The sequence below is a fragment of the Dermochelys coriacea genome, chromosome 2 (assembly GCF_009764565.3).
Source record: "Dermochelys coriacea isolate rDerCor1 chromosome 2, rDerCor1.pri.v4, whole genome shotgun sequence".
Classification (NCBI taxonomy): domain Eukaryota; kingdom Metazoa; phylum Chordata; order Testudines; family Dermochelyidae; genus Dermochelys; species Dermochelys coriacea.
In genome coordinates this window covers 226,769,190-226,782,453 of record NC_050069.1, presented here as the reverse complement: position 1 = coordinate 226,782,453, position 13,264 = coordinate 226,769,190, and the positions used below count along the sequence as shown (strand labels likewise).

Genomic DNA, 13,264 nt, shown 5'->3' with positions numbered 1-13,264 from the left:
ATATCCATTTTACTTTTCCGGTGGGTGTGGGTGTTCACTCTGGGGGGTTTGGAACAGGTGCCCGTGGGGTGGAGGGAATTTTTCCTGCTGCATTCCTGAGCATGCCGACTCTTGGCCAGAGCTGCCTGCAGAGCAGACTCCATCTTGACCACGAGGGCGATAAAATTACATATATGTCATGCAAGAATATTAGTGTCCAGTAAGTCATTAGTTTTCCAATGATATCTTACCTGGCACCTTTTAGATTCAGATGATGACAATGGTGTGTTAGGTGTAGTGAGTATGGCAGGTCTGACAAGAGTTGCTGACACAGAGTAGTAAACTGCAAATGGGCTTCTGTGTCACCAGCTCCATTTGGTTTTGACTACAGTAGTCATTCCATCATATGTATTCTAGATAAGACAGACGCATCCTTCTGGCACACCTCTTCATCACAAATTCCACCAAACTAGTTCTTTTAGCACACAATCAGAAGCCTTCTCCATGTCAAAAAACCCCATACCCATTTGATGATTCTGCTGGAGCTAGCACACTAAAAATAGTAGTGTAGCCACAGTAGCATGGGTAGCGGCAAGCGGCAGCCTGGGCCAGCTGCCTCAAGTACAAACCCATTGAGACCCAGCTAACCTGTGGTGCCACACACCAATGTCTGTGCTACCATGGCTATACTGCTATTTTTAGCATGCTAGCTAAATGAGAGCTGCTAGCATGAGTGTCTGTCCACTTGATCTGGAAACCACGCTCCCAGCTCCAAGTGTAGACTTACTCTTAGATGAAGGATGATCATGTAGTTAAAGCACATAACTTAGAACCAGATCTGAGCTCTATTCCTGGATCAACAGCACCTTTCTTGTGTGGTTTTCCTCAACTGTGAAATGGGGATAATAATTAAAATTAACTTACCTCAAAGAGGAGTGGTGGTGAGGTTTAATTAATCAATGTTTATAAAATGCTTTGTGATCCTCAGGTGTAAATTGCTACCAAAGTATAAAGTGGTAGGTGCTTTTAGTCTACTGTTCCTGGGGGTAGAGGGTTGGGGAAGAAACAAGGAAACTAAAATATTAAAACATATGTTGCTCTAACCTGTTTGTTATTTAAAACACTCAAAAGAAGTGAATAAGTTACAGTTCTCTTACCAATATAAACTCAAGTATATTTGGCATATGCAATGTCTTCTATTCCTCTTCCTTTATAAATGTTTTATGTAATACTATTTATTATTGTTTATATTCTAGGAGGTGCAATATTGCTATGAAAACCTTACATTTTCCTCTCCTTACATCTGAAGTACACTTGACATTCATTATTATAAGTTTATGTATCTTAATTGTTTTATTTTGAATTTGAATGTGGTGTGTGTTCCCACATATTAGCTACATGTTTCCAAGCAAAAGTATGTGGACATAAATGTCTCTGGAGGAGATGGAGGATGGGTGAGGTACAGAGATATGGAGAGGAGGTGATTTTTGTCCATCAGGAAAGTGCAAGAGTGAGCCATGGACTCCCCTGTTGCCTCCCCAGTTCTATGGAATGTGTATTTTGGAGTTTACATCCAAGAACTCCCTCCACAAAGATAGTTCAGCCTTCTCTGAAAGCAGTCTATGCCCGCGGCACAAATCCAGGAGTTCTCCATGTGCTTAAAGGAAACTTTGCATTAATTAATAACCAAAAAATGCTTTCCTCAAAGAACCACCAAAACCAGGAGAAAATCACATATCAGTGGCATATCTGTTTGCTTTACAGAACACCTTGGTTAGATTTGGTGCATAAATTAGGTGCTTTTTCTTCTTCTATACAGTATCACTCGTGTTTCTGAGTAAATTTGTTCTTGTTGCTAGTTTGTGGGAATTCCAAGACACTAGAGACATCTGTTAGCAAAATTGTTTTCAAAGGTTTTTCTTTTTTTAAAGTCCCTCATATATGTTCTTCTCCTTGATCCCTTGCTGCTTCAGCCTTGCTGCTCTTGTTGCCATCCCTTCTCTGTCTGAAAATTGCATGAGTATCACTTTGTGAAATAGCTTGCAGGAGGATTCTTTCTTAGTGATGTGGTGAACCCCTTCCTTTCCAATATAAGGGAATAGAGATCATCATTATACAAATATTTCCATTGCTTTCCATTGTAAAGAGTTCTATGACATTCTTGGAAGCTTCAGAAATTTTAAATGTGGTGACTAAAACTGTACTATAGCAATCAACAGATTACTTTATAGATTTCATTTAAATAAAATTAACTTTCCTGTGATCTTTTGTAACCTCCATTTTAAATGTTGTTGCAGCTATCAGTGTTTTTGGTAAACTGTATCGTCAGTTTAAGAATTTGTTAGTGAAAATGGGAAACTTTCAGTCAGTAAAACTGCTAGGGCATAAATAATGTGTGCACTCTTTTTAACAGGAAAGAATAGCTTGAAACAGTCTTGCTGCCTCAGTGAAACAATACAATCTGCCTGCTGCCAATGATGTCATTGCCAGAAGCCAAATAGTACAGTTTTTGTTTGAATGGAAGAGCTCTTTCACATTGCTGGTTTTACATGATGGGAATGTGGTTGGAAATGCTTCCTTTTCCATTCAGAAGCCCCGGGCTGTCCATGCATTTCAGTTACAGAAATGACAGCTGAAACCAATTAGGCAGAATTATGGGACAGCAAAGTCACGTGTAGCTTTATCATGATGGAGGAAGAGGAGAGAGAGAGAGAGAGAGAGATTTTACTGCATGGGGAATAGAAATGACTAATCAAATTAGGAGAATACTATATCAGTAAAATTATTATAGAGAGGCTTGTGAGAGAGCTCATTTTCTGTGAGTTATCTTATCTTTAGTGAGAGATTTTCTAGCCTTTCTGTGCGAGCTGTTGCATGTTTGATAGTGGATTCTCAAATATCTCTAAACTGGCTAAAGTCAAAAGGCAAAATATTTGATTTTAAAATAAATCACAAAAGCATGTCCTTGAACATCTGTACTTTGTGGTTTACTCAGCTATTCATAATTTGAATCCTTGTTGCAAGGTGGGGGAGGACCTAAATCTTTAACCCTTGTTCCTGATTTTATTTATTTACATATTCCCTCTTCTCCAGAAGTAAATTAGTTCACATAAACTTTTCTCTGTCTGATTAGTTCTCCCTTTACAATTGCTTGAGCGCACACATCTGCAGATGTACATCGTGGTTTTACTGAATAAGAATCACCTTTCACATTCTGCAACACATTTCAAGCAAAAACCAATTAATTACATTATGAAATATTGCCCCACGGGTTATTTGCATAAATAATTTAAATTTGTTGAGGCAGTTTACAGAGAAAAGTAACAAAACAAACAATGATAGTCCAAGTAAGGCTTTTTAATCCTATATCCTTATCCTTTAATCCCATATTTCTTGTGCCAAATTCTGCTCTTTGTTAATCCCATATAATTTTGCTGCCTTTGAGACATTCTCAAAGTCTGCAAGGTATTGTCTTGGGCAAATCATTTAATCTTTCCAGTCATAAAATGGGGGGTGTTAACCTCTCTTCATTAAGGTTTGAAAAGTGTTTTGAGACCTTAGCGGGGAATGCATCATAGAAGAATTATTATTCAGTATTGCTTGTCTGTGTGTAATCTTCCCTGGATACCAGCTGTAAACTGTGATGAACTAAGCATTCCCTTATTACCTCCTAATAATAAAACTCCTATTCTACTCCTTTTACACCAGGTGTTCCTCTAACAATGCATCAAGGAAAGCAGAAAACCCTCTGGTCCCTACCAGTTTGGCCCAAGGGGAAAAAGTTCCTTCCTGATCACCAAAACAGATGATAGGTCTGACATTCATTCTTGAGGTGTCCATAACTCTGACATTCTATTGTAGATAGGTCAACACAGTCAGTGTAGACACAGTGTTACTTACATTGACCATTACTGACCTCCATCAGCTGTCTCACAATGCCCCACAATGACCACTCTGGTCACCGTTGTGAATTCTGCTGCCCAGGGGTCAGGTGGACAGGAAGACACCCCTCCCCTTTAAGGCCCCACACATCTTTGAAATTCCTTTTTCTGGTTGCCTAGCTGGGCAAGCACACCTACTAACTCTCCATTGTTGAGTGTAAGTTCCCAGCTGACCATGCTGGCTACACGCTTCAGACACGCACCTGCCTGGAATACACAGGAGATATTTGGATCTCCTGGGCCTGTGGGAAAAAGAAATTGTGCAGGCATAGCTCTGATTCAGCTGTAGAAATGTGGACCTCTACGAGCAGGTTGCTCGGGGAGTGTGGGAAGGCTGCAACAGAGACCAGCAGCAGTGCTACATGAAAGCCAAAGAGCTGCGGCAGGCATACCAGAAGGCCAGGGAGGCCAACAATAGATCCAGTGCTGAGCTGCAGACCTGCTGCTTTTACAAAGAGCTGCAAGCCATCCTTGAGCAGGGAGGCAGGAGCACGGTGGTTACTTCTGAGAAGCCCAAGTCACAGGCCCTTGCTGCAAACAGTGAGGAGATGGATGAGGAGGAGGAGGAGGGATATGGGGGACTGGTAACTGGGGGATCCAGCTGTACTGCAAGCCAGGACCTATTTTTGACTCTTCTGCAGTCCAGCCAGTCCTGACAGAGGTAGAGTTGCTATCTGCTTTTCATTCCCCTCTAAACGTAGGGGTGACGTGGAGCAGTTCATTTATGTGCATCGATAAGTCCCGTGAATCCTCCATAGAGATTTCAATGAAACTTTCACGGAGGTACTCTGCAATCCTCTGCTGAAGGTTTCTGGGGAGGGCTGCCTCATTTCTTCTGCTGCGATAGGAAACTTTCTCAGCAATTACTTCAACAGGCACCAGTGCAGTACACAGGCTAGCAGCATAGGGGCCCAGGTGGCATCGGAACACCAGCAGCAGCTGTGCTCTCTCTGCTTCTGATATCCTCAGGAGTGAGGTATCAGCTAAAATCACCACAGCCTGTGGAAAATGGTGCCAGTATTCAGTTCCATTGCCCTTTACTACTAGAATCAAGCAAGGGAGCAATTCCCTTCTCATTTCAATGGCCGTACTGGAACTGTGGGGTGTGCCCATAATGCTGGTTCTGTATTTTCACCAGTCCTCCCTGGCTGCCTCAGACAAACCGCTGCCAGCACCAGAATCAGAACTTGGTACCGAATCCAATGTGAGGGCAGCACATCAGACTCCAGCACTTAAAGAGACGTCCCAGGAGAAGGAAGGGGAACCCACCCCTCCTCCGGCGGTGCACTCATCATTGTCGTCTCCGGATGAAGTGGTGGCGGGTTCCCAAATGGGCATCTGACAACTTCAAGGAGCACCAGGCCCTTCTTAAGAGGGTGGCTACCAACTTGAACTTTAAAAATTGAGGAGGTTGCAAAGGAGTCTGACAACATCTTTAACATTATATCCTCCACCCCAACCAGGGACATTCTGCCCGTCCACCCAGGGGTCCTTAAGATTGCCAAATCTCTGTGGGAGACCCCCTTTTCCATTCTGCCAACTTCCAAGAAGGCAGAAAAGTAGTATTATGCTGCTTCAAAAAGGTCATATATACCTCCATACACACCCTTCAGCAGTCACTGGTCCACTGTTAATGAAAGGGACTGGCTGGTGCTGAACAGAGCCAAGTCATTGGCACGCTGAAAAATAAAGATGCCAAGAGACTAGATTTATTTGGTAGAAAGATTTATTCAATAGCAAGCGTGAAATTTCAGGTGTGTAACCACCAGGCTGTGTTAGGCAGGTGAAATTTTAACCTCTGGGAGTCCCTTCACAAATTCATGGAGGCAGTCCTGCAGGATCGAACCCAGGAGTTCACTGCTTTGGTGGACGAGGGCACAGCAGTGGCAAGGGGGGACCTTCAGATGGCCTGGGATGCAACTGACTCAGTGACCAGGATGATTGCTTCCATGGTGGCCATGAAGTGCAGCTCTTGGTTGCGGTGTTCCAGGTTATCCCAGGAGATGCAGGCCACTGTACAGGACCTCCCATTTGAAGGAATGGGGCTCTTCTCTGAGCTCACGGACTCGAGACTCCATGGCCTTAAAGACTCCTGTTCCACCCTCTGCTGCTTGGGCTTCCATATACCTCAGCAGGCCAGGAAGCCATTCTACCTTTTCATAGAATCATAGAATATCAGGGTTGGAAGGGACCCCAGAAGGTCATCTAGTCCAACCCCCTGCTCAAAGCAGGACCAAGTCCCAGTTAAATCATCCTAGCCAGGGCTTTGTCAAGCCTGACCTTAAAAACCTCTAAGGAAGGAGATTCTACCACCTCCCTAGGTAACGCATTCCAGTGTTTCACCACTCTCTTAGTGAAAAAGTTTTTCCTAATATCCAATCTAAACCTCCCCCATTGCAACTTGAGACCATTACTCCTCGTTCTGTCATCTGCTACCATTGAGAACAGTCTAGAGCCATCCTCTTTGAAACCCCCTTTCAGGTAGTTGAAAGCAGCTATCAAATCCCCCCTCATTCTTCTCTTCTGCAGACTAAACAATCCCAGCTCCCTCAGCCTCTCCTCATAAGTCATGTGCTCTAGACCCCTAATCATTTTTGTTGCCCTTCGCTGTACTCTTTCCAATTTATCCACATCCTTCTTGTAGTGTGGGGCCCAAAACTGGACACAGTACTCCAGATGAGGCCTCACCAGTGTCGAATAGAGGGGAACGATCACGTCCCTCGATCTGCTCGCTATGCCCCTACTTATACATCCCAAAATGCCATTGGCCTTCTTGGCAACAAGGGCACACTGCTGACTCATATCCAGCTTCTCGTCCACTGTCACCCCTAGGTCCTTTTCCGCAGAACTGCTGCCGAGCCATTCGGTCCCTAGTCTGTAGCGGTGCATTGGATTCTTCCATCCTAAGTGCAGGACCCTGCACTTATCCTTATTGAACCTCATTAGATTTCTTTTGGCCCAATCCTCCAATTTGTCTAGGTCCTTCTGTATCCTATCCCTCCCCTCCAGCGTATCTACCACTCCTCCCAGTTTAGTATCATCTGCAAATTTGCTGAGAGTGCAATCCACACCATCCTCCAGATCATTTATGAAGATATTGAACAAAACGGGCCCCAGGACCGACCCCTGGGGCACTCCACTTGACACCGGCTGCCAACTAGACATGGAGCCATTGATCACTACCCGTTGAGCCCGACAATCTAGCCAGCTTTCTACCCACCTTATAGTGCATTCATCCGGCCCATACTTCCTTAACTTGCTGACAAGAATGCTGTGGGAGATCGTGTCAAAAGCTTTGCTAAAGTCAAGAAACAATACATCCACTGCTTTCCCTTCATCCACAGAACCAGTAATCTCATCATAAAAGGCGATTAGATTAGTCAGGCATGACCTTCCCTTGGTGAATCCATGCTGACTGTTCCTGATCACTTTCCTCTCCTCTAAGTGCTTCAGGATTGATTCTTTGAGGACCTGCTCCATGATTTTTCCAGGGACTGAGGTGAGGCTGACTGGCCTGTAGTTCCCAGGATCCTCCTTCTTCCCTTTTTTAAAGATGGGCACTACATTAGCCTTTTTCCAGTCATCCGGGACTTCCCCCGTTCGCCACGAGTTTTCAAAGATAATGGCCAAGGGCTCTGCAATCACAGCCGCCAATTCCTTCAGCACTCTCGGATGCAATTCGTCCGGCCCCATGGACTTGTGCACGTCCAGCTTTTCTAAATAGTCCCTAACCACCTCTATCTCTACAGAGGGCTGGCCATCTCTTCCCCATTTTGTGATGCCCAGCACAGCAGTCTGGGAGCTGACCTTGTTAGTGAAAACAGAGGCAAAAAAAGCATTGAGTACATTAGCTTTTTCCACATCCTCTGTCACTAGCTTGCCTCCCTCATTCAGTAAGGGGCCCACACTTTCCTTGGCTTTCTTCTTGTTGCCAACATACCTGAAGAAACCCTTCTTGTTACTCTTGACATCTCTTGCTAGCTGCAGCTCCAGGTGCGATTTGGCCCTCCTGATATCTTTCCTACATGCCCGAGCAATATTTTTATACTCTTCCCTGGTCATATGTCCAACCTTCCACTTCTTGTAAGCTTCTTTTTTATGTTTAAGATCCGCTAGGATTTCACCATTAAGCCAAGCTGGTCGCCTGCCATATTTACTATTCTTTCGACTCATCGGGATGGTTTGTCCCTGTAACCTCAACAGGGATTCCTTGAAATACAGCCAGCTCTCCTGGACTCCCTTCCCTTTCATGTTAGTCCCCCAGGGGATCCTGGCCATCTGTTCCCTGAGGGAGTCAAAGTCTGCTTTCCTGAAGTCCAGGGTCCGTATCCTGCTGCTTACCTTTCTTCCCTGCGTCAGGATCCTGAACTCAACCAACTCATGGTCACTGCCTCCCAGATTCCCATCCACTTTTGCTTCCCCCACTAATTCTACCCGGTTTGTGAGCAGCAGGTCAAGAAAAGCGCTCCCCCTAGTTGGCTCCCCTAGCACTTGCACCAGGAAATTGTCCCCTACGCTTTCCAAAAACTTCCTGGATTGTCTATGCACCGCTGTATTGCTCTCCCAGCAGATATCAGGAAAATTAAAGTCACCCATGAGAATCAGGGCCTGCGATCTAGTAGCTTCCGTGAGTTGCCGGAAGAAAGCCTCATCCACCTCATCCCCCTGGTCCGGTGGTCTATAGCAGACTCCCACCATGACATCACTCTTGTTGCACACACTTCTAAACTTAATCCAGAGACACTCAGGTTTTGCCTCCATGGGCTAGGTCCTGGGGGACTCCCCGGCTGGGCACTTACAGGAGAAAGGATAGAGACAAGGGGTCTAAGTGGTGACACCAGTCTTCCTATTCGTCTGCTCAGCCCAAGCCTTCCAGAAGCCAAGGAGGCCAGAAGTAGTCATTTTGAGGGTGTGCTCGAGGACAATGCACCAGTCACTTTCCAGGATCCACCCTCCCACTCTTTCCTCGACCACCTCTGCCCCTTCTGTTCGGCCTGGTCTCGGCTGACCTCAGACTGTTGGGTGCTCAAATAATATCCTCAGGTTACATCCTGCAGAATTTGCATGCTGGCAATTCTCCTGTGTTAAGCATGGAATTGTGTGCGCATTCACTGAGCCCCTGACTGAGAGCAGAACAGTAACTGGTAATACATGCCTGCATCTTTCTTTTAATACAGAACAATATCCTACCCCTCTGCATTATATGAGGGACAGGCTGCTTTCCCATGGCTAGTGATGTTGGAGACTACAAGTTAGAATCCCATTAGAGCAAACTTTTGAAATTTGACCAAAAATGAGGGTTGTTTTTGTTTCTCTCCATTGTTTGGGTGAAGAGGTATTAGAGGTTTCCATGTGTCTGGAATTGTGAAAGGAGGAGATGAACATGTGAGGGCCTGTGCTGCTCTCACAGCAAAGCGAACCTCTGGGTTCTCTGCCACAGCATGCATCACTGCTAGCATGGAATTTCACTGCAGACAAATGCAACCAAACCATTTTCATGCCTGAAAGAGAGAACCACTGATGTAGAACACAACACTACCAGGTTTCAAAGTAGCAGCTGTGTTAGTCTGTATTCGCAAAAAGAAAAGGAGTACTTGTGGCACCTTAGAGACTAACAAATTTATTTGAGCATAAGCTTTCGTGAGCTACAGCTCACTTCATCGGATGCATTCATGTTAGTCTCTAAGGTGCCACAAGTACTCCTTTTCTTTTGACAACACTACCAGTTGTTCTGGCCCTAGAATCTGGAAGGAAGCTTAGCAACTGTAACTAAAATCACAATAACAGATCTCATTTATGTTCTGAGAAACTATACAAAGTACTAACTGAAAGATAAATGGAGAATGTGACCATCCTCACAACTGGCTACAAACAAAGGGAAATAACTGTATCAAGACCTACATCCCAGATATTTATAGGTTCTTTGGAGCTTAGTATCTTGGAGAAATTGTTCAAGAGATCTTCCTTAAAGAAAGAAAGAAAAATGTTGTTCTGATGTGGAAGTTTTTAGGCGGCCAGGAGAGTTGCTTGGAGTAGGTATTGGACAGCTGGTGGATCAGCGACAGTGGAGTTCCTTAAGAGATCTCTGTATCTGCAGCTTGTTGGTGTTTGGATAGGATAACTGGAGTGACTGTTGGTGCCTCCTCCCTGCAAGAATCTGTAGGACTAGAGCATGGGTCTGTAGAGTCTGGGGTAGCTGACATTCCCATGTTGCTGGTGAGAGGCCACACAGAACCACATCTAAGTAGCACCGTGGAAAAGAGGTGCTACAGGACATACCGTCTAAAGGGTCCAGAGTAACGGCACGCTTTTGATTGGCTCGTGCTCACTATTTACCCCTCGAGGGAGCCCCAGGAAGTTGTCTGAGCAACCATGCTGACTTCTGGCTTGCTTCCATGCTTGATTCCATGCTTTCTGGTCTCTGACCCTCATATCAGACTCGGACCCTGACTGATTCCATCCTGGTAACTCTCTCTCTCTCTCTCTCTCTCTCTCTCTCTCTGACCCCTGCCTGGCTCTAGCAATTACTCTGATCCCTGTGCGCTGACTACCGCCTTGTGACCGTCCTTTACTTGATAACACCAGCCTCGCTGTGACCATTAGGCTAGATGGCCTATACCCTGGTCTCTTAACTTTCTCCTCTGTTGGCTTACTGCAAGCCAGATGTGGAGATCAGGGAGGGATGGAGGAGTCGGTAAGGCTCTCTGCTCATCCTGTGCCATGCTATCCTTAGGTTCTAGAAGGCTGAACTGCAGGGGAAATCCAGGTTGCCTGAACTGCAGCCCTGTTGGGTATGAATATCCACAGGGATGTGGGCAGATGTGACAGGGTTGTCAAATGCATGTATGTCGCTGATATACATGATATAAGGCAATGCTTCATTGTATGTTTTTAAAAAGCAAATTTCAGTGAGGTTTTTGTCAAAAAAATTGACTAAGACTTCTATCAAAAACAATGGAAATTGACTTTATTCAAAAATTCACATTGAAGTTAAATGAGAAAATTGTATTCCATGGGGGTTGCCATTCTACTGCTATAATCAGAGAGAGATTGAGAGGAAGAAACGTATTCCACACCAACTGGAAAAGAAACATTTACATCCATTGCAGTAATGATGTTTGAGATGTTTTGCCAAAAGACATTATATGTTTGTGCTAGAGTTAGTGCTCAAGCAGTATCAATCACTCAACACCTAAAAAGTGACTTTATATCAACATCAAGGAAGCTTAATAATAAATCAATGAAACAGAACCTTGAGTGTTCAATGTAGTAATGAATTGTGAAGAGTGTCCAAGCTCCTGAATGGAAAGATCAGCTCCAGTGTGTTGGCGGTTATGCCAATTGATACTTTTTCTTTCAGTCCTGACTGTAATTTCAGAAGTTACATTGTGGGTACGGAGCAGAGAATCAAAATACTACCTTATTTGATAAAGGTGGTGTACTGGTCAGAGCCAAAAGAAATGTGAAGGGAAAAAAACGGGGGTAGGGGGGAAGGAGAGGATTTCAAAAAGAGTGTTTTCAAATGTTTCTTCTGCAAAAGTTAATGTTTACTAAGAATTTATATGGAGAATTCAGTTGTCATCTGGAGAGTTATTGTGGTAAATTCAGAGACTGTTAAACCATTAAAGTGAGAAACTGATTTTAATCCTGCTGTAAGTGCAAACCTCAACACATCTTCACTATGAATCTGCTTCTGACATCTCTAATAATCGACCACGCATATGTACACACGTTCATGTTGCCATGTTTCATCATATCTTTTTTTTTGTACGAACAATATTCAGCAATCTGTTCTACAGCTATTTTAAGAATTATTTTTATAAATAATCCTGGGCCAAAATCCTGCTTGATTTACTCACATGAAACATTAATTCCAAATATGTTCTATGTAAATAGTGTGAGCAGGATTTGTGATGTTTTTGTTATATGATTTCCCCCATCCCTGGATGTTACCTGTAGGGCATTGATGGTATTATGGAGTCTTATAAATTAAGAGATGACCTATTATGTATGCTAGAAGGAGATGTAAATTAATAAATTAACCATGTACAAGAGAGATGAGAAGGAAACTAGAAACAATTTAGTTCTTATAAATAGTCTTAGAGTCAAGTATCGAGGTGCTTAATAAGAATGGAGCCTGGAGGTAAAGACATCATGGGTATAACTGAGAAAATACATGTCCTACTTCCATTTGCTCTGTCCAGAGAAAACAGTGACTTTGAAGTGGAAGAATATTAATCTGGTCATGGGGATAGTAATGTGGTCATGGGGATAGTAATACAGTTATTCCACTTTGCCTTTTTCAGCACACTGATTTATGTCAGTACATGGACAAACATCCTGGAGGACTTCATCCCGACAATGTGAAGGTAAGAGTTAAAAGGACACTTTCAAGCAGAATATAGTAACAGTAAACTTGTGTTGAAGGTAGGATGAAATATTTCATTGAAGCTTTTCTCCTTGGTAGATAAAATTAACTCGGCCACAAATTTTCCTCTATTGATGTTGCATTTTTTCCTCTTTTTAAATGAAAATACAATTGTAATTTAAACACTCCCACAGAAGAACAATGGGAACAGTGTAAATAGATGGTGAGCCAAAATTAATGTATAAATATTGTTTTATGTGATAGAACACACTGTTTACTTGCTTTGAAGATAAGAAAATAGTGCCGCTCCTCCACCCCCCCACCAAAAAACCTCTTGACTGAAATATTTTGAACTGTCAGGGATAAAGTTTCAGCTAGTATAAATCAGTACAGATTCATTGACTAATCAATGACTATGTTGATTTATAGCAGCTGAATATTTTGTCTAGTGCTTTTTAAAAATTACATTCAGTATAAAAACTTTCAACTCTCTCATTTTTATCAAGTAGTTTTAAGACATAACTTGATTTTATTTTGTTTGTTTATAGAAAGTCAGATATTAAGTATCACACAGTATGCATCCAAAGATGGATATTTGTATTATTTGGGCTTAATGAAGGGGGGTGGTAGAAAGAGTGATCTTCTGACATTTCAATTCATTCACCTTCTAGGAAGTTAGCCAAATTATTTTAGCATAAAACAGAAGCCAATCAGACATGCAAAGTATTTCTTACTTGTACAGACCACTCAGGTAATATTTGTTGAACTCGTTTTGTGCTTTGACACTGTTCCCATTGTTTTGCTGCTGTGGAAATGTTTAAATCCCCATTTACTATGCTGAGAATTTTACTCCAGTAATTGGCTTTTTAAAATGGGGGGCAGGGAGAGAGGGAAATAGAAGAGGTCATGAAAAAAAGTAAAGATTTTCCCATGGAAAATTCAAAAGATGTTTTTAAAGAAGTAAAATAAGATTTTT

General features: G+C 43.1%; 1 protein-coding gene across 6 annotated transcripts in view; it reads left to right on the top strand.

Annotated features, from left to right (window-relative positions):
- The window catches only part of CDK14 (cyclin dependent kinase 14), a 512,169-nt gene that overhangs the window by 251,274 nt on the left and 247,631 nt on the right, over positions 1-13,264 (top strand). For all 6 annotated transcript variants that reach the window (XM_038392686.2, XM_043509345.1, XM_038392687.2 and 3 more), the window contains one exon: positions 12,227-12,289. In XM_038392686.2, the coding sequence (XP_038248614.1) occupies positions 12,227-12,289 (63 nt within the window). The remainder of the gene's footprint in view (positions 1-12,226; positions 12,290-13,264) is intronic.